Source organism: Sceloporus undulatus, chromosome 9 (genome assembly GCF_019175285.1).
Source record: "Sceloporus undulatus isolate JIND9_A2432 ecotype Alabama chromosome 9, SceUnd_v1.1, whole genome shotgun sequence".
NCBI lineage: Eukaryota > Metazoa > Chordata > Lepidosauria > Squamata > Phrynosomatidae > Sceloporus > Sceloporus undulatus.
Window position 1 is genome coordinate 27638251 of NC_056530.1, and position 20391 is coordinate 27658641.

Here is a 20391-nt window from a genome sequence, read left to right on the forward strand (position 1 = left end):
TCTGAGGACAGAACTGATGTCCTTTGGGAAACACATGTACCCCAGAGATGACACAATCCCCACCTCCGCCCTAAACACAGGTGCGAACAATGCTTTTATTAATGGGGACAGTGCTGAAATGTTGAGAATAACTGAGTGGGGTGGTTGACTGGACAACAGTTCTGCCAATGTCTGCTATGTCTCCTCACAGGGCCGACTCCAGTCTCAGGACTTTGGAAAACATTTGCATGGCGTGGAGGACCTGCTGCAGATCCATTCTCTGGTGGAGGCCGACATTGCTGTCCAGGCCGAACGAGTGAAAGCCATCAGTTCAGCTGCTCAGCGCTTTGCTGCTTCTGGAGAAGGTGATGGCCTTTCTCTGCTGGGTTTCAAGAGAGAGCTTGCTGGGGAGAGCTGAGTGGGAGATGCCATGATCTGAAACTATGGAATCCACTTTGTTCCCCTGCTTCCAAACCTGGTCTCCTAACTCCAGTTGAGAGCATTGAGAGCAGGTCAGGAACACTGAGAGTAGAAGCATTAGGTCTGGTGTGGATTTAGTTTAAAGTCCTAATGTTGCATTTGACTCCTGCAGGATACAAGCCCTGTGACCCTCACCTTGTCCAAGAGCGTCTATCCACCTTGGACCGGTGCTATCGGGAGCTAGTGGCCCTGGCAGCCCAGCGGCGGGCCAAACTGGAGGAGTCACGCCGCCTCTGGAAGTTTTTCTGGGACATGGGGGAGGAGGAGGCCTGGATCCGGGAGCAGAGCCAAATCCTTTCATCGGACGACTTTGGCAAGGACTTGACCAGTGCCCTCCGCCTCACCAGCAAGCACAATGCCTTCCGCGATGAAATGAGTGGCCGTGCTGGTCCATTGCAGCAGAGTATCTCCGAAGGACGCCAGCTGGTTGCCGAGGGCCACTTTGGGGCCACCGAGGTGGCTGAACGGATACGGGAAATTGAGGAGCAATGGGAGCAGCTGGAAGCGCTTTCGAGCGAACGAGAGCAGCGTCTCCTCCAGGCTTCCAGCTTCTACCAGTTCCAGGCTGATGCCAACGACATGGAGGCCTGGTTGCTGGACGCCCTTCGCTTAGTATCCAGCTCTGACGTTGGCCATGATGAATATTCTACCCAGAGCCTGATGAAGAAGCACAAGGAGGTGGAAGAGGAGATTCACAACCACCGGCCAGCCCTGGACACCTTGCATGAGCAAGCCCAAAGCTTGCCACCTGCTTTTGCCCACTCTCCTGAGGTAGACGGGCGCCTACCTGCACTGGAGCAGCGTTACGAGGAGTTAGTGACGCTGGCAGAGCATCGCAAGCAGGCATTGCAGGATGCCCTCAATCTCTACAAGATGTTCAGTGAGGCCGATGCTTGTGGGCTCTGGATCGGCGAGCGAGAGTACTGGATCGAAACCATGGATGTTCCGGAGAAGCTGGAAGACCTTGAAGTGGTTCAGCAGAGGTGAGTGGACTGACCCAGCATAGAGCTGGAAGGAGTGATCTATCTCGCCCTTGTGTGAATGATGCTTATGATGTTATGGTTTTTTGGTATTGCTAAATGGTCAGAGCCAGAACATAGAAACATTGGATGACAGCTCCCAGAATCCCCCAGCTGGCATTCCTACTGGTCACTTTCCCAAACAGTGTCAGGAACATATACAGCATGTCTCTCTGATCCGGTCTTTTGATTCTTGTTATCCTAGGTTTGACACACTGGAGCCGGAGATGAATAACTTGGCCTCTCGCATTGCTGCCGTAAATGAGATTGCAAGCCAGCTTTTGGGCACCGACCACAGGAACAAGAACAGCATTCAGACTACTCAAGAGCAGCTCAATACCAGGTGAGTGCCCAGAGATGCCTTTTGGGGGCGACAGAATGGAATATGGGATTGGCCAGTATGAGTACTTTTGCATGTCTACAGGGTAAATGTGAAAACTGCCTATATTAATTACTATCTATATTCATACTCATATTATTATTTGAGGGACATAAAAGTAGGGCTTGGTTCCCATGCTGCCTCCAGGCTGCACTTTCCCCATGATTATGTATCTATTTGGGGAAAGCATGCATTGTTAAAAAGAATGGAGTTTTTGGAAAATACACCACACCAACACACATTAGTCAGTGAGGAAGATACATTAAGCTTGTGTACCTTAGGAAATGCTCTATATATACATTATGCTATGCACTCTTTTCCATGTGGGAAGGAAAAGAGAAAGTCTTGCAGCACATGACACACAACTGAGATGGGATGCTGGGTGGGATACCGAGAGGGCAATGAAAAGAAAGATGGATGATTTTTCTACTCTCAGGTGGCAGCAGTTCCAAGCCCTGGCCAGCCGGAAGAAAGAGGCCTTGACGTCCGCACTCAGCATCCAAAACTATTACCTGGAGTGCAATGAGACCAAGGCTTGGATGCGGGAGAAAACCAAAGTGATTGAGTCCACCCAAGGCTTGGGCAATGATTTGGCCGGAGTGATGGCATTGCAGCGGAAGCTGGCTGGCATGGAGCGGGACCTGGAGGCCATCCAGGGCAAAGTGCAGGACCTGCGGGAGGAAGCAGCCCGTCTGGCGGAACACCACCCCGAGCAGGCCAGCGCCATTTCAGACCGCTTGTCTGAAATCGACAGGACCTGGGATGAGTTGAAGGAGACCATGCGGCACCGGGAAGAGTCCCTGGGAGAAGCCAGCAAACTCCAGGGCTTCCTGCGTGACCTGGATGACTTCCAAGCCTGGCTCTTGCGCACCCAGACCGCCATTGCCTCGGAAGATGTGCCAGCTACTCTGGCGGAAGCCGAGCGCCTCTTGAGCCAGCATGAGACCATCCGGAACGAAGTGGAACACTACAAGGGCGACTACCGGCGCCTGAGGGCCATGGGGGAGGAGGTGACGCAAGGCCACACGGATGCCCAGCATATGTTTCTGCAACAACGTCTCCAAGCCCTTGACACCGGCTGGAACGAACTTGGCCAAATGTGGGAGAACCGCCACCAGTTGCTGTCGCAGGCTTACAGCTTCCAGATCTTCCTGAGGGACACCAAGCAGGTGGAAGGGGTGCTCAGCAACCAGGTATGGCAGAAGTGTCAGCTTTTTACATTGTCCAGAGAGTTTCAATAAGGGGAAAAATCAACACATCATTGAAAATTGTCCCTTGTTTTAATGTTCTCCATAGTGGCAGCTAATGGTTTTCATGTCTTGGGTAACGGATACTTTTCTGGTTCTAGACTAAATTTTAAATGTGTTGAACCCTGGTCCTCCAAGTGAGATGAAACATGAATGGCCAGAAAATTGATAAGAGAGAGCTGATAGAGAGGAAGAAGAGTTTCCATCTTCTCCTCCTTTCTCGGCATCTGATACCTGAAGGAGGTCCCCTCGCTGTTGACTAACTTGCACTTTCTCAACACATTTTTGTCTCCAGGAATATGTGCTAACTCACACCAGCATGCCCAGCTCCCTCCAAGCCGCCGAGGCTGCCATCAAAAAGCATGAGGACTTCATGACCACCATGGAGGCCAACGGGGAGAAGATCAAGGGGCTGGTGGACTCTGGGCGGAAGCTGATCTTGGAGGACAGCCTCCATTCTGACAAGATCCAGGAGAAGGTCAATTCCATCGACAGTCGGTGAGTGAGAGCATTCACTGTAGAAGACCTGATTGAAATCTGTTCTTGCGAATGGAGAAGGGTTTAGCCACTTAGAGGAGGCAATGCAGGACAGTCTACTGGTAGATCTTAGTCTGCTGCCACACTGCAGACCTAATGCAGCCTAATGCTGCTTTAACTGTCATGGCTTCGATCTCAAGAGAAACCAGAGTGTTCTACTGAAGAAAAGCAGAACCACTTATATTACATGAGACGGTAATTTGCTAAAGAATAGCTTTCATAGGATGGCAACATTGACTTAACTTAATATTAGCAGGAGCTAAAATGATGGTGGAAGGACTAAAACAGCAAGGAACGAAACCAAAAAGATGTGTAATTCACATAACAGAACGATTGTGAACAGTAACTCGAATGCTGCAGTTTCCTTGTCTTAAAAATAGTTATAAATAAAATGTCATGGTTCCATCCTGTGGGATCCTGGGATTTGCAGTTGGTGGTGAGAGAAGGCTAAATATCTCACACAACCATTGCTTGGAGCCATGGCTGTTAAAGTGGTATCAAACTGCTTTACTTCTGCAATGTGGAGACAACCTCGGTACGGTTTCTGTTGGACACACAGGGGAAAAATCCTGCAAGAAAGAAAGAAAGAACAGATGCCACGTTCTTTTCCTTCCTGCCCAGGATGATTCCTGATGATTTCTATGAAGTGGTCCCTTTTGAATATCTTATGCCTCCTCTCCTCATAGGCACCGGAAAAACCAGGATGCAGCTCAAGACCTCCTGGCTCGGCTCCGTGACAATCGGGAACTCCAGCACTTCTTGCAAGATTGCCAAGAGGTGAGTCCAGAGGGAAGAAGAGGGAGAAAAGAGCATCCAGGCATAGCTCCATCATGCCTTGGTCCCAGGCATGTCTGGTGAAAGGCCTTCCCTCCATACCAAATGCCATTGCTTTGGCCTCCGAGGGAGAGAAGAGCAGCCAGCATCCTCCACTGCCATCCTTTTCCTTATGTGTTATGTCTTTTTTGCATTGTAATATCCAATTAACAATTTGTAAGCCATACTGGGAGGCTTTGTGGCATAAGGCTGGGGATATGAATCCTCTGGATAAATAGCAACTCCAGGAAGACCAAACTATATTCCAAACCTTAACGGTGCAAGGTGAAAGTCAACGCAAAGTAAGCAAGGGACAGGTACAACTCTGAGGCATTTAGACACTTTCCCACCAAACATACAAAAACATAATCATGCATTCTTATGCATGTTTATGCAGGGGTAAACCCCACTGAAACAGCTTTCAAGCTGCACAGGGAATTGAATGTGTTCACAGCTTTAGATCATCTTAATTTCCCCCCCCCCCCCGTCTCTAATTAGAGACAATAGTAGATGTTTGTGGGCTGGATGAGGAATCTTTGCAGGCCACATCTGGTCTGGAAGGCAGTGGCTCCCCATCCCGGTTCTAGGTATTCCTAATAGTTCTTGTTAAGCGCCATTGAGTTGATCTCAATCCATGGCGACCCTTTGGATCCATTGCTCTTCTTAGTTCCTGTGAATTCATATCCATGACCTCCTTAATAGAGTCCATCCATCTAGCATGCATGCAGCCTTCTTCTCTTTCTACTTCCCTTCACGTTTCTTAGCCTTATTATTTTTTCCGATGAGTTGTGCTTTTTCATGATGTGACCAAAGTATGACAGTCTTCCTAGCTCTTCCTAACTCTTCCTTCCTGACTATTCCTAGAGTCCCCTAAATAACTCTCTTGCCTTGCCTCTCCCCCAGCTCACCCTGTGGATCAATGAGAAGATGCTCTCCGCTCAGGACATGTCCTACGACGAAGCACGAAACCTCCACACCAAGTGGCAGAAGCACCAGGCTTTTATGGCAGAGCTGGCTTCCAACAAGGGCTGGCTGGAGAAGATCCAGAAGGTGGGCCATATCTGAAGAAGGGTTCTAACTCCCCACTCCTCTGCTGTGACTCTTCCTCTTCTTTTTCTCAAGCCTTGAAATAACCAACAGGCTGAGTCTCCCTTATCCAAAATGCTTGGGATCAGAGGTGTTTGGGATTTTGGACTTTTGCGAGGAGGGGGGATTTGAGAATATTTCCGTATATCTTTGGGATGGCACCCAAATCTATACATCGAAATTCATTTATGTTTTGTGTACACCCCATAGCATGAAGGTAATTGTATATATAATATTTTAAGCAATTTTGTGTGTACACTGAACAATCGGAAAGCAAAGGTGTCACTATCTTAGCCATCCAGGTTTAATATGGACCAGATTGGCCAGTTTTTTGGGGTCAGCAATCCCATCAAAATCTGGTGTGGCCCCGACCTTAAGAAGCCATCCACCATTGACTTGTGCCATGCTATCTTTCTAACTCTTCATCCATGTTTCCGTTTTTGGCAGGAAGGGGAGCAACTGGTTGCCGAAAAGCCAGAGCTGGAACCAGTGGTGCAAGAGAAGCTGGAAGGGCTGCAAAAGTCCTGGGAAGAGCTAGAATCCAGCACCCAGAGCAAAGCGCAGTGCCTCTTCGATGCCAACCGGGCCGAACTCTTCACACAGAGCTGTTCTGCCCTGGAGGCTTGGCTGAGTGGCCTACAGACCCAGCTCCACTCCGATGACTATGGCAAGGACTTGACCAGTGTCAACATTTTGCTCAAGAAGCAGCAGGTGAGCAACAAAGAGAAGACCTTTTGGATTCAGCGGATCCTCTTTACTTGGAAGTAGCACTAGGGGTTTAAGCCACTAAGTCCTTCTTATGATCCTTCTCCATTTCCACCTCTTTTCTTCCCTTGGTTTTCTTCACTCACCCAGATGCTGGAGAACCAGATGGACGTCCGGGAGAAGGAGGTAGAAGGCCTGAAGTCCCAGGCCTTGGCTCTCACCCAGGAGGACTCCAACACGGTGGAGGTGGATGGCAAACTGCGGGCGGTGGAGGACAAGTTTGTGGAGCTACGGGCACCTTTGCGGGAGCGCTGTGAAAAGCTGCTGGCCTCCAAAGAGGAGCACCAGTTCAACCGCGACCTAGAGGACGAAATCGTGAGTGCCAGGAAGAATGGGGAGGGGTATGTGGCTCCTTTGGAAAGAGTACGTCTTGCACAAATAGTCGCTTCATTCTGACAGAGCCGTCCTGCGCTATAGTTCTTTTCACTCTGATGGTAGTTCATCACATAGACTGCTCCAACCCTTGAGTAAGCAAGTCTATTGAAGAGGAGAAAGACGTTTTTCAGCTTTTCTCTTTCCCTTGTCTGCTGCAGTTGTGGGTGAAGGAACGGATTCCAATGGCTGTCTCCACTGATCATGGCAAAGATCTTCCCACAGTCCAGCTGCTGATCAAGAAAAACCAGGTAGAGCTTGAGTGAGTGTGTTGTTGCTGTGTGCCTTCAAGACATTTTTGCCTTATGGTGAACTTATCACGGTGTTTTCTTGGCATGATTCATTCAGAGAGGATGTGCCTTTGCCTTCCTCTGAGGCTGAGGGTGTGTAACTTACCCAGGATTCACACAATTCCTATCTGCATTAGTGCAGGGCAGCCCTGAGTATCCTGTCTCCAGAGTTGCCCAGACCCTTCCCTGTTGCAAAGCTCTCCAAAGGGATGGAGGATGCAACTGGGTGCACTTTGAATGGTTTGAAAATCACCTGTGGAAGAACAAATTAAAATGCACCGGGGGGGAGGGGTATCTTTGGGCAATTGCCCAAAAGCTTTGGGTCACACACACGTGTGTGTGTGTCCCATAGTCCCCACTTCCCCACCCATGCATGACTTAGGTGCTAAGGAGAATTTCTCATTCCTTACTCTTTATCTTTATATCTCAGACCCTCCAGAAGGAGATCCAGGGCCATCAGCCGCGCATCAACGACATCCTAGCAAGGTGGCAGGGGCTGGCGATCAGTGGCCTGGAGGCAGAGCTCCAGGGACATGTGGAGGCATTGCAGGAGATGTGGCAAGAGCTGCAGAACCAAGTGGAGCAGCGGCACGGGCGGCTGGAGCAAGCCCAGATGGCCCAGCAGTTCTACTTTGATGCTGCGGAGGCCGAGGCTTGGATGGGGGAACAGGAGCTTCACATGATATCAGAGGAGAAGGCTAAGGTGCGTGTGAGAAGGATGGGGGCACGGGCAATGAACACACCTGGGCTGTGCATTTCTAAAGAAGCTTTTGGTGCTCTCTCAGATGTACAAGAGCTGATGTGACAGCATCACTCTGTATTTTAATTCATAGCATTTAGTTAGTTGTGCCCTCCGGCGTTGTTGTGTTGTTATGTGCCCTCATGTCCTTTCAGACTTATGGCAACCCTAAGGCAAAATATGTCATGGGGTTTTCTGGGGCTGAGAGTGTGTGATTCGTCCAAGTCACCCAGTGGCTTTCCAAGGCTGAGCGGGGAATCGAATCCTGGTCTCCAGAGTTATAGTGCCACTTTCAAAGCATTACACTACATTGGCATTCAATTTTAAAGGCTAAAAATAGAAGCAACACAAAAGGATGGAAGAAGAAAACAAGAAAACTTAGGCAGAGTTCATAACAACAACAATAATAACAAACAATAAATAATAATTATAATTATAATAAAAAACAATAAACATAATTAACCTTCAGCTCTGCTTTGGTGTGAAAGCCCCACTTCACATCTTCAGATTTATGTTGTTTGCAGTCAGGAAAGAAAGCAGTCCACACATGCCTGGACCAACTCATTTATATCTATTTCAGGACCTGAATATTCATGTTGTATCACAAGTTCTGAGGTTTAGAACTGGGTCACCATTTAAAGCCATGTTCTTGGGCCCTTGGTCCTTGTTGTGCTTCCGCTGCTATTACTGTCTCAACTAAAACAGAAGTTCTTTTCCTTCTCTAGGATGAACTCATTGCCCAAGCCATGGTGAAGAAGCATCTGGTGATGGAACAGGCCCTGGAGGACTATGCACAGACCATCCATCAGCTTTCCCTCCAGAGCCGTGACATGGTAAACAATGGGCACCCCGAGAGGTAAGGAAACCCTGAATCCCACATTGCTTTCAAGATTCAGGGTGAATTGTAACAGCCACTCAGGCCTCGGAGTGCCAGCCCTGTTAAGCTGAAGACCTCAGTGGCTTGCCCAACTCAACACCAGCTTGGATAGGTAGGATGGTCACCACTCCAATACATCTAATCTGCCTGAGTTCAGAAACCTAGACTTTTAAGAGCACCAAGGACATGAAAATAACTCAGTGGGGTCATTTGAAGATTCCCCAGGAGACCCAAGTCCATTCCCAGAGCCTGAGATTCCCCATACTTGTCCTAGGCAGAATCTACATGGCAGAATTAATACAGTTTGACACCACTTTGAATGCCAGGGCTCAATGCAACAGAATTCTAGGATTTGTCATTTGACGAGATACTTAGCCTTCTCTGTCAGAGAGCGCTGGTGCCACCACAAACTGCAAATCCCAGGATTCTATAGGATCGAGCCATGGCAATTCAATCAGTGTTAAACTGCATTCATTTTGCAGTGTGGCAGTGGCCCTAGGCTGTTAGAAAGAGTAGGCAAGTTCCTAGGCAGGGAATCTGGGATGCCATGCAACACAAGAATAGGAGAAGAGCTGACCCACATTTAGTAGACCATTTCTGCTAGCTTGAAACTCACAGTGCAGCATCTTCCTTGGCATCCATAGCTGACTTCTCATCTCCTCCCTCCTTATCTCTTCTTTCCCCTTTCTGGACAGCGAGCGGATCAACCTCCGGCAGGGCCAAGTGGACAAGCTCTACGCCAGCCTGAAGGACTTGGCCGAGGAGCGCCGTGCCAAGTTACAGGAGCAGCTCCGGCTCTGCCAACTAAAGCGGGAGGTGGATGACCTGGAGCAGTGGATTTCCGAAAGGGAGGTGGTGGCCGCCTCTCACGAACTTGGGCAGGACTATGAACATGTCACGGTGAGTCTGATGCTCTCAGGGCCATAGATGCTGGTGAAATGTCTTCTAGAACACAGCCACGTAGCCCCAAAAACCCACAAAAACCCCTATGTCTTTTATATTGCTTCAACCTTGTGGTTTTTTTTTGTAATGCAATGGTTGTTGAATTGTTTTTAAACGTATCCACTAATAATTATTTTAGCTGCACCCTGCTTTTAAAATATTGGTTCATAAACTGCCATCTGAGTGCAGTGGCATGAGTGTTGGACCAGTACACTAAGAGACCAGTGTTCGAATTCTTGCCTGGTCATGGAAACCATATGGGCCAGTCATATTCTCTCAGCCTCAGAGAAAGGTAGTGGAAGACCCTCTCTGAACACATTATCTCAAAACAAAACAAAAACTTAGGGTTGCCCTAAGCGGGCACCTAGACTTGGTCTCCTGGGCCCCTTCCAACTTTGTGACTCTTTGACGATGGTGATGGTCATTGTGATTTTGATGTGCAGATGCTCCGGGACAAATTCAGGGAGTTTTCGCGTGACACAAGCACCATCGGCCAGGAGCGGGTAGACAGCGTCAACCGGCTAGCGGACGACATGATCTCCGCAGGCCACTCTGAGAACGCCACCATCGCTGAGTGGAAAGACAGCCTGAATGAGGCCTGGGCAGACCTCCTGGAACTCATTGACACCAGGAGTCAAATGCTGGCCGCTTCCTACGAGTTGCATCGCTTCTACCATGACGCCCGCGAGACTCTCAGCCAAGTCCAGAACAAGCAGAAGCAGCTTCCCGACGAAGTGGGACGGGACCTGAACACGGCTGAGGCCATGCAACGGATGCACAGTGCTTACGAACATGACATCCAGGCCCTGAGCGCCCAGGTAGGCTGCTTGGGGTTTATAGGTGGGAGAAACACTTAGGGCACTCTCCAAATTCTGTTGAACCATTGGAAATAAAGGTAGATTTCTCTACAGACACCAGGGAAATGACTTAAAGTTTGCAAAACAAGTCCACAAAAGAGCATAGTTCCCCAAATGTCAGCTTTACCCACTCCTTGTTGGAAGGAACGCATTTTGGTACAAAGGCATGTTCCCCAGCAAATTCCCAAAGTACAAATCAGAACAAAAACCTGGAAAGCACATATTCACAGTAGAAGAATAATAGTCCCCATGTGCAGTGCGATGGTCCAAAAACTTTAATATCTTAAAAAGCCCAATGTGTTTCAGCCTTGTCATCGAATGGCCTTCTTCATGGGCTATTATAAAATAAATACAAGTACATTTGTTATAGTTGTGGGATTGGGACAACACATAAATGACCTCTAAAAACATAATTTCTTTAAAAATAAATGAGTATTTATTATCCCTGTTATCACATACATACCTATTACCAGAAATTTCTGGAGCTGCGGTCTGCACTCTTATTGAAGTGGACGCCCTGAGTATTGGAAGGAAGGGACTAGGACTCCTAATAGGTTACAATAGATTATAATTGGTGACAAGGCTCATGGCTTCTTTGTCTCAACAGGTGAAGCAGGTGCAGGATGATGCTGCCCGGCTGCAGAAAGCCTATGCTGGAGAGAAGGCAGACGATATCCGGAGGCATGAGCAATCCGTGAGCGAAGCATGGTCCGACCTACTCAGCAGCAGCAGCGGCCGCCGACACCTCCTCATGGACACTGTTGACAAGTTCCGTTTCTTCCGCATGGTGCGCGACCTCCTCCTTTGGATGGATGACGTCAACCTCCAGATAGACGCTCAGGAGAAGCCCAGGTAAGGGGAGGTGGGCATGGATGGTAGACGGCTGACCAGATCTGAGGCCAAGATTCAACAGAGTGCTGGACTGGGATTTTGGAAATCCAGGTTCCAAAGACACCCCTGAGCCACAAAATTCCCCGGCTCATCTTGGACACCTGTCACCTTCTCTCTCAGTTGGCCTACTTCACAATATCGTTGTGAGGATAAAAGTGCGGAGGATGAGAACCTTGTATACCTCACAAGTAGAAAAGCAGGATAGAAATGTAGATTATAAGTCGACAATGTATAAGGTCATGAGGCCAAAATTATGGGTTATGATAAGTTGAGGGTGAAACTTCGGAGCATGTAACAAAGGATCTAAAGAATGAAGCAAGGAAAACAGTGCCAAAGAACTTACAAAATTCCCGCAGGCAAAACTGTGATCACACTAAAGTCTGGATGGATAAAAGAGTAGAAGGGGGTCAGTGCTTCCAGGGCAGATTAAACTCTTGCCTTTCACTATGGAATTGTTTTATATGAGTTAAAGTACAATATTTATACTGACCCATGGATAAGTCGACTCAGATTTTTGGGTTGGTTTTTTGACAAAAAATTCTACTTATACATGAGGACATACAGTACATGAAGCCACATATCTTTCCCCAATCTCCCAGGGATGTATCAGCCGCCGATTTGGTCATCAAGAACCACCAGGGCATCAAGGCTGAAGTCGAGGCCCGGAGCGACAGCTTCAATGACTGCATTGCCATGGGCAATGAGCTGCTGGCCAAAGGACACTATGCTTCAGACAAGGTGAGAAGTGATACAGCTGGTTTTGGATCTGCAGAAGAGGACTTGCTTATGGCTTAGCAAGGTGCAGTCCTCCAGATGTTGCTGGGCCACAACACCCATCATGTCTTACTCAGGGTTTTTGTGGGTTTTTTGGGCTATGGGGCCATGTTCTGGAATAATTTATTCCTGGAGTTTCACCTGTATCTGGTTGCATCTTCAGAGAAGACTCATCTGAAGATGCCAGCCACAGATGCAGGTGAAACTCCAGGAATAAATTCTTCCAGAACATAGCCTGAAAAACCTACAAACTATGGATGCCGGCCATGAAAGTGGCATATATTGTCTGGCAAAAAAGAAATCAATAACTCCAGGATATGAATTTGCAACCTGAGTTCCTCTTGTTTCCCAACTTTGTGTGTTTTCTCCCCGTCCAGATTGCAGAGAAACTGACCCAGCTCCAGGACCGGCGGAAGGAGATCAACAACAAATGGCGGGAAAAAATGGACTGGCTACAAATAGGTAAGATGGAAGCAAGGAAGAAGAGGGACGGATACTTGGATGTGGGGGAATGAGAGAATGGTATCATGGAGATCTTTAGGGCAGGTGTTCGAACCTGTTGAGTATCCAGCAGTTCAAAGCTACTTTGAATCCCAAACTGGGAAAAATATGGGATGATAAGCCTTAACATGATCCTACTTTCCCCCCAGTTTGGGATTCAAGGTGGCTTACAACAGATAAGAAGTACATAGTTAACATTCACTAAATACAAGAATTAAAAGATGCTTAGACTACAAATAAACTAAAAGCCTAACGGTTGTCCTTCCAAGGTCTGCCTAAAAAGAGAATTGAGGGGGAAAGGCATCACACCGATGATGCCAGTTAGAAGGAAATTTCAAAGATCTGGGTCACCAAAAAGTATCCCTAAGACATTACTTAAAGGTTGGCATTCAAGGAGGGCTTGCAGAACGGAGCATAGCTTACAAGCCGGATTCCATTACTGTAGATGGTCCTTCAGAGAACCCTCTTGCAAGCCATTCAAAGCCTTGAATGTTGAGAGACAAGTGCTTTGAATTGTGGTCAGGAAGAAGCCAGTATAGCTGGCAGAGAATTAGGAGCTTTGTGTTCAGATTCTTGGACCCATTCACTACCTCCCTCTATTTTCTCCCCTTTTCCTCTTTGCAGTCATGGAGGTGCTGATGTTTGGGCGCGATGCAAGCATGGCGGAGGCCTGGTTGTCCAGCCAGGAGCCCATTGTGCGTTCGGCTGAACTGGGCGGCAACGTGGATGAAGTGGAGAACCTCATCAAGCGCCACGAGGGCTTCCAGAAATCGGCTGCTGCCTGGGAGGAACGCTTTATGGCCTTGGAGAAGCTCACGACGGTGAGTGGGCAAGGGACATGACAAGAGAAAGTGTGATGTGTGCGATGTGTACCTTCTTGGCTCAGTTCTGCACTAAAGGAGGCTTTGCCCCTTGATTTGGAGGAGAATCACTACTCTTGGTGCCTTCTGAGGGTGCATCTACACTGTAGAAATAATGCAGTTGGACACCACTTTAAATGCTATATCTCCACTTGTAGGTTAACTCTCTGCCAAAGAGTGCTGGTGCCGCACAAAACTGCATATCCCAGGATTATGTCGGATGGAGTTGTGGCAGTTAAAGTGGTGTCAAACTGCATTGTTTCTACAGTGTAGGCACATGGTCCTCTTCCTTAAGAACAACAGGAGCATCCAGGGCCAGAAAAATAGGCAAGGGCTTCATTTGGCCCACAAACCTGTGTCTCCTGCATCACAGACGCTGCATGGAGCAAGCAAGTGATGGGGGAAGCAAATAGCTTTCCAAGTCCCTGTTTTTAATGTTCTGATTTCCTCGGCAGCCTCTTCCATAAGTGCTTCTTTCTTTCTTCCCTCAAGCTGGAAGAGAATGAACGTCGCCGGCGTGAGCAGGAAGAGGCGAGGAAAAGGAGACCTCCGACGCCATCCGCACCAGAACCTGCAACCGCGACACCTCAGGCTCTGCAACTGGAAGGGCAGCAGGCTCCCAGTGATGCGAACTGGTGAGAGCTGGGGAGCCACATGATCTGGGGGAAGATAGACACAGAAATAGGTTGAGCGGAGGGTTTTCGGAGGGCGAACATATGCTTCATACAGTACTTAGAGTTGCAACATTAAGAACACCATTCACCATTCAAATTATATCACTATAGGAATCGACCCGGACAGTAGCTTTCTCTGAAGCCCAGAATTGTTCCAGCAATGTAGTATTTAAGGTTGGGTCAGGAGTGGCTTTGACCGAATATCAACGTATTGTTGTTACTTTGGCCATACAGTTCTAAAACTGGAGAAAGAATCCAGCAGCGATCATGTTTTTGGAGAGTCACAAAACTGTCAGCAACTGGGGCAGCAAAGCCTGGGCAAAGCCATCATTTAAAAAACCTACTCCCTTTTTTTAACACCTCCCCAAGTTTCCAAGCCAGTATAACCATTTGGTTAGGAGTTGCTGGGAATTACCTTCCCTAAAGAGGACCATTTCCTAACTATAGAAAGCCCTAGGGCCCTTCCATACTACCCAGTTAGAGCCCTATACTATGGCAACATCCTATGAAATCCTATGATTTGCAGCTTAGGAAGGGTTATCTATCTTGAATTAGGCGTCAGGTAGGAGTTCTAGTGTCTCACCATCTCCTATCTCTCTCAGGAGCCCTGGAGAGCGAGGTTTGTCTCTGGAGTTGCCCTCTCTGAATGGGATCGACCATGACTCTGAAACCACCCAGGTGAGGAACAGATATTGGGGAAGGATGGAGAGTGATGAAACGGAAGGAAAAGACACACAGAGCGGATTGTTTGGCTACCAGGGCATAGCTGGTTGGTTGGTTGGGAGGACCAGACCTAGTCCACTAGCAGGCTTGAGGCAGGAATGCGGAACCACAGAGTGGCAAAGGGCATGTGCTCAAATACCCTGAATTTAATATGCACAATGCAACATTTCTCACCTGCAGCTCCACACGTCTGTCCTCCCCATTCTCTGGCAGCTGCCAGGAGGTTCAAACCTAAGCAGAACACAGTGCTTGACAACTGCCTTGGGTGGGGTTTTTGGATGTTGCACAAGGGGTTAGCAAGTATTGCCTTGCACACCATTCAGAAGAAGACCTATCCATTGTACGTCACCAACATAATTCCAGCCTTAGAATGAGAGAATCCTGAGGCCAGTAGTTTGCTTGGAGCATCAGGAGTGAATGGAGCACATAACCCATACATGCAAAAATCCTCTTCTGGTTTCCCTAAACTGGGGAAGAAGGGGTAGAATTGTTTTGGTGTTTCTGTTTTAAACACCTGGGAATTAGAAACCCCTTAGCAGCATCCTGAATACTATACAGAGAACTACCTGTAGATCTGGACTACAGAGGATGGTGGGCTGTCCATTGCTAAAGATCTTCAGGCCAAACAGCTGTTGTTGGGAATGCTTTTCGGTCTGGATTCCCTTGTACCAAAGGACTGTACTACTTACTCTGTCCCATTCTTCTTGCTCTGTCCCACTCTTCACAGATTTCGGAGACATCTGCTACGGTGAACGGATCGCAGCTGGACTCAGGGTCCAAAGGCAAGGAGCCAAGCCCAACTCCCTCGCCAAAGCCCCGTTCAAAAACGCCAACCCTCGGCACCGATCCCACCCAGTCGGCCACGTTGCCCCCGCGAACGCCGGATCCCTCAGCCACAGAACAGATGGAAGGGATGCTGTATCGGAAGCAAGAAATGGAATCACACGGCAAAAAGGCAGCCAACAGGTGATGCCTCCATGTGTGTGTTTGTATACATGTGTGCACACATACACATGTATATGTGTACGGGCTAGGTATGGCATGGGAAGGATGGTCAAAGCTTGAGCCTGGAAATGTTACTTTTTTGGACGACAGCTCCCAAGTCAAAGATTCTGGGAGTTGCAGTGCACACTGGCTTTAAGTGTGCAAATGCACTCCAGGGGGAAAAGAAGGGGTCCTTGGAGAAACGCTCACCCTCTTCTCCTTTTGCTTCCTCGCCAGGTCCTGGCAGAACATCTACTGCATTGTACGGAAAGGCAACTTGGGCTTTTATAAAGACAACAAGAATGCCAGCAACGGGATCCCGTACCACGGCGAAGCCCCCGTCAGCTTGCAGGGGGCACAGTGCAGCGTAGCTTTGGACTACAAGAAACGGAAGCACGTCTTTAAGCTCGGGTAGGTTGGCAAGCTACTTTGGGGCCTAGAAACATTTGGCTATACTTCCCAATGTTAATGTTCCCTCTGGGCGTATCTGCATGGACCATTTGTGGTGGTTTTCCCCCAACCATCACATTGCCTTGTCTGTGTGACTCGAAGAGGACTGTCTACATGTGAGAAGGGCAGTCCTGCAGCGCACATGAACCATCCTTTGCTTAATCTGTTTTAAAAACCTACCATTTGCTCCAGATTGTCCCAGAAAACTCTGGAGCACTCTGGAGTGACCCAGGGCAGCTGTCTACATATACTTTCCACTGTGCTGCCCAGTGTTGGCACCACATTTGAAAGTCACTTCTTTGTGGCCACAGCAAGGTGTCCAGCCATGTCAGGAACACTGGGCACCTTGTTTTCGATCTCAGAGGGAGCAACTTGCATTGGCAATGGCGGGTGGCATAGCATGATGCTGTGTAGACAGCTGCCCGCCATTGCTTGGGAGTGCGGAGGTAACACGGGGAATTCAGGGCAGCCCAGAGTATTCAGGCTGGTGTAGACGAACCTTTGGATTACCAGTGCTCAACTGAATTGTGAAGGGAAGAAGAATTGTGTGGCACCACGCAAAGGGAAGGATGAATAATTTTGCTGTCTAAAAGTACATGTTATACACATAATTCTATGAAGAGGGATCTTGTAGCATCTTTGAGCAAAGGATGTCGTAGCAGAAACTTTTGTAGACTTGGGGTCTACTTTCCCAGATGCTGTGAAAGCTTATGCTACAACCTCTTTTGCTCAAAGGTGCTATGAGATCCCTTTGCATACTGATATTCCAGACTAACACGGCTATGTCTCTGAATTCTACCCACAAAGTACTATGGCTTTTTATCCCTTTCCCTCTTCTATAACCAGCATGTAAAACATTTCCAAGGTCTGCAGTGGAGGGGTTGGCGTTTGGAAAGGATATCAAAGCAGGCATTAGGGTTCAATCTTCTTCTCTTTCTGTGTGGCAGGTTAACAGATGGAAAGGAATACTTATTCCAGGCAAAGGACGAGGTGAGTCCATCTCCATTTCCATAAATCCCATTCCTATAGCCTCCAGCCATCTGCTTCACCTCATGCCCAAATCCTGCCACATCTCCCAGCTTGCACTCTTGCTACAAAACTGTTTTATATCAAGCCAGACATTGGGCCTTCTAACTCCATATTCCCTGCATCCCCAGTTCTCCATCTTGTTGCTGAATCCCATACCATTTGGGACTTGTGCGTATCAAAACATGACCAAAATTAGGAACCATGGATTGCTATTGGTTCTCCAGGGTTGCAGATTAGGGTCTCCTCATCTCATTCCCGGAGAGGCCAGAAACTGAAATGTGGGTCTTTCTCCATGCAGAGAAGCAGCTCTCTCCCTCTTTTTCACGTCTCTGGAGGACCCAGACTGCAGAATTAACGCAGTTTGACACCGCTTTATGGCTCCTTCCTATGGGATCCTGGGATGTGTAGTGTGTTGTAGCACCAGGAGAGAAGGCTAAACATCCCACAAAACTGCCAACCCCATAACATGGCGCCATGGCAGTTAAAGCGGTGTCAAGCTGCATTATTTCTGCAGCTTAAGTTGAGGACTGGATAACTCCAGCTAAAGCCCAGAGAGGGGTCTCTGCCCCATTGGCATAGAAGCTCCCCTAGAGGAGGGTGTACTCTGCACATACTCAGAGGCGTTGCCAGTTAATACTCTGTCTCCTCTTGTCCCCCATCCCAGGCTGAGATGAGCAGCTGGATGCGAGTCATCAATGCCACGGCCGCCCGAGCAGCGCCAGCCCACGGCCCTCCGGAAGAGCAAGCGCCGCTCATCAGCAAAGGAATGACCCGGGCCCTGAGCATGCCTCCCGTCACTTCCAACAGCGGCCCGGAAGGGACCGTCACCCTGCGGAGCAAAGAGACCAAGGAAAAGGACCGCGAGAAACGCTTCAGCTTTTTTAAGAAGAACAAATAGCGGGGAGGTCGCCACGTACCTAGAGAGAGGGTCGGACTGGGAGGGGGCGGCTGGATCTGTACAAACACCCGACTTCGGACCTCCGGGGCAGGGCACGGCGAGGGGTCTCAGGCAGGTTGGGCGCGGGGTGCCTGGGGTGCGACACACGCCTGGCGGACGTCCCGGTTCTTCGCCGTCTTCTCTTTGTAATGCCGCCAATTGCATGAAGCATCTCCAAACTTTGCAAGGAGTGCCCGGCCTCCTGCCTTCCCATCCTCTCCCTCCTAAAAGAAAAGAAAAAACGAAACACAAACCACACTGCCTCTGTCGAAACGTGTTCCTAAGAGTTTGGGGGAGAGCGGCTGTTTCTGGGTGGGACGGGACGGGACGGAAAGTGGACGTTGCGGGTGCGTCTGGGTTGCCCCATTCCAGCACCGTTGTCTTTATGGGCACAGGGATGCTTGCTTTCATCCTGCGGCGATGGCACGATCAAGAGATGTTGGGTATGGAAGGGGTTGTTTCAGCTTCTGTGGTTGAGGACTTTTGCCTAAGTTATCACCCCTCTCACTGCTGGGCTCCCAGTCTCTATTCCCTTTGGTGTTTCCCCTGCCACTGGTGTGCTTCGAGACGGTCAGTTTGGTTACCCATCTTGAGACCGACCCCAGGTTTCAAGTGATGTACCCAGATCTCATGTGAGGCACAATAGCAGCCCAGAGGCACAAGACCTGTTTCGGGGGTCCATCATGTCTTGAGGTCTTTCCCTGAGGTCAGTATAGACCAAGACAAACCTGGGCTGAGTAGGTAGGTAGCAGAACCTGCTTCTCCAAGTAGAGAAGAAAAAAGGGTAGAGCGGCACCTTACTAGTGGTTGCAAGCCCTCTTTCCCCCAACCGTTTCCGAATCAAAGTGAAAAAAACATGGCCCCATGATCCGATGGTCATCTGCCATGGTCAGTGGTTTGAAATTCTGGAGGTCCACCTACTTTCTAAAACCAGTAGCCAAGGTGGTCAAGCCTTCTCCTCACCCGTTATTACATTGGTTGGGCCCATGGCTTGGGACATTGCTTTGCATAGTTGTGAATCGGGGAACGGGGATCGAATGGATGTTGATGGGGGAAAAGGTACTGAGCCTCTTCCCTAAAAGCTGCTCTTGCCCTGAGCCTACCTTCTGCTTTCCAATGCTTCTTCCGATGGCAGATGGTTCCATGTTCAAAAGGCAGAAACCGAAGGATTGAGATGAGGCTGAGCTTTTTTCCTTGGTGCCTTTTTGGCCCACCCCAGCCTTCTCAGCTATGTCTCGAAAGACGCATTTCAACATTCCCAAAACGCTCTGCCAGGGACGGATTGTGGGGAAATCTGAAGCAATGGGTGACTTTGGTGGGCACCATCCGCGGAAAGGGGTTCAAAGAGACAGATCTTGAAACAGCTTTGGGGCGAAGGCAGGCCAACTGAGGGTTCTTATAGCAATTCTGTGCCCCCAAACTTCTATACCTAAAACCGCCCCCTTCCTATACTTCCCCCTCTCCTATGGCCCATGGATAAGGGTAAAACTTAGGGGCAGATAGTAAAGGATCTAAAGGACGAAGCAAAGCAAAACGGTGTCAAAGAACCCAAAAGATGTAACTTTTTGTGCTTACTCTTAAGGCTGGATGGATGAGAGAGTAGAGAGAGCCCATGCCTCACGTATTATACTCTTGCTTTTCACCAGGAGATGGTTCCTCCTTTTAAATAAGAGTTAAGAAACAGTACTTACGTTGACCCATGCATAAGTCGCCTTTGGGTTTTTGGGGGCACTTTTTGGACTTATACATGAGTATATACAGCCCTTGCTGTGAGAGGCGAGACCGAAGGTTGAAAAAGATGCTCAAGCATCACTTGGTGGAAAGAGAGTACCTTTTCCCACATTTGGTTACATTTCCAGCAGCTTAATGTAGACTCTCTCTGAAACGAGAGGCTCCTTTTCCCGATGAGTAAGACTTACTAAGACCTGCTGCGGAAACTACCACCGATCTCCATATCTGTGGCAGTGACTTCTTTATCTGGAGGGAGACCGTTTTTATATAGGGCCCTCTAAATCCATATTCTCTACATCTCTGGATAAAGCAGAAGCCGCCTTCGGTGGGAAAGACCCAGCCAGCCGCGTCCCATCGAAACCAGTGGCCTGGAAACCACTTGAACTGGGAGAAGTTACTGGCAAGGAATTACTGCTTCTGCGGAAGACAAGTGCCACCGCGTCTTGGGTTCAGGC

The 20391-nt window shown here is 48.8% G+C and overlaps 1 protein-coding gene across 3 annotated transcripts in view; it reads left to right on the forward strand.

The window, feature by feature from the left end:
- SPTBN2 (spectrin beta, non-erythrocytic 2) overlaps positions 1 to 18461 on the forward strand; it is a 56629-nt gene extending 38168 nt beyond the window's left edge. For all 3 annotated transcript variants that reach the window (XM_042439252.1, XM_042439249.1, XM_042439250.1), the window contains 24 exons: positions 191 to 344; positions 572 to 1442; positions 1684 to 1821; positions 2294 to 3050; positions 3400 to 3602; positions 4328 to 4418; positions 5358 to 5504; positions 5988 to 6251; positions 6396 to 6620; positions 6839 to 6928; positions 7398 to 7670; positions 8432 to 8562; positions 9279 to 9483; positions 9969 to 10343; positions 10990 to 11234; positions 11873 to 12011; positions 12425 to 12509; positions 13173 to 13369; positions 13901 to 14043; positions 14685 to 14760; positions 15533 to 15771; positions 16027 to 16200; positions 17187 to 17229; positions 17933 to 18461. In XM_042439252.1, the coding sequence (XP_042295186.1) occupies positions 191 to 344; positions 572 to 1442; positions 1684 to 1821; positions 2294 to 3050; positions 3400 to 3602; positions 4328 to 4418; positions 5358 to 5504; positions 5988 to 6251; positions 6396 to 6620; positions 6839 to 6928; positions 7398 to 7670; positions 8432 to 8562; positions 9279 to 9483; positions 9969 to 10343; positions 10990 to 11234; positions 11873 to 12011; positions 12425 to 12509; positions 13173 to 13369; positions 13901 to 14043; positions 14685 to 14760; positions 15533 to 15771; positions 16027 to 16200; positions 17187 to 17229; positions 17933 to 18166 (5499 nt within the window). In that variant the 3' untranslated portion in view covers positions 18167 to 18461. The remainder of the gene's footprint in view (positions 1 to 190; positions 345 to 571; positions 1443 to 1683; positions 1822 to 2293; positions 3051 to 3399; positions 3603 to 4327; positions 4419 to 5357; positions 5505 to 5987; positions 6252 to 6395; positions 6621 to 6838; positions 6929 to 7397; positions 7671 to 8431; positions 8563 to 9278; positions 9484 to 9968; positions 10344 to 10989; positions 11235 to 11872; positions 12012 to 12424; positions 12510 to 13172; positions 13370 to 13900; positions 14044 to 14684; positions 14761 to 15532; positions 15772 to 16026; positions 16201 to 17186; positions 17230 to 17932) is intronic.
- The last annotated feature ends 1930 nt before the right edge of the window (positions 18462 to 20391 follow it).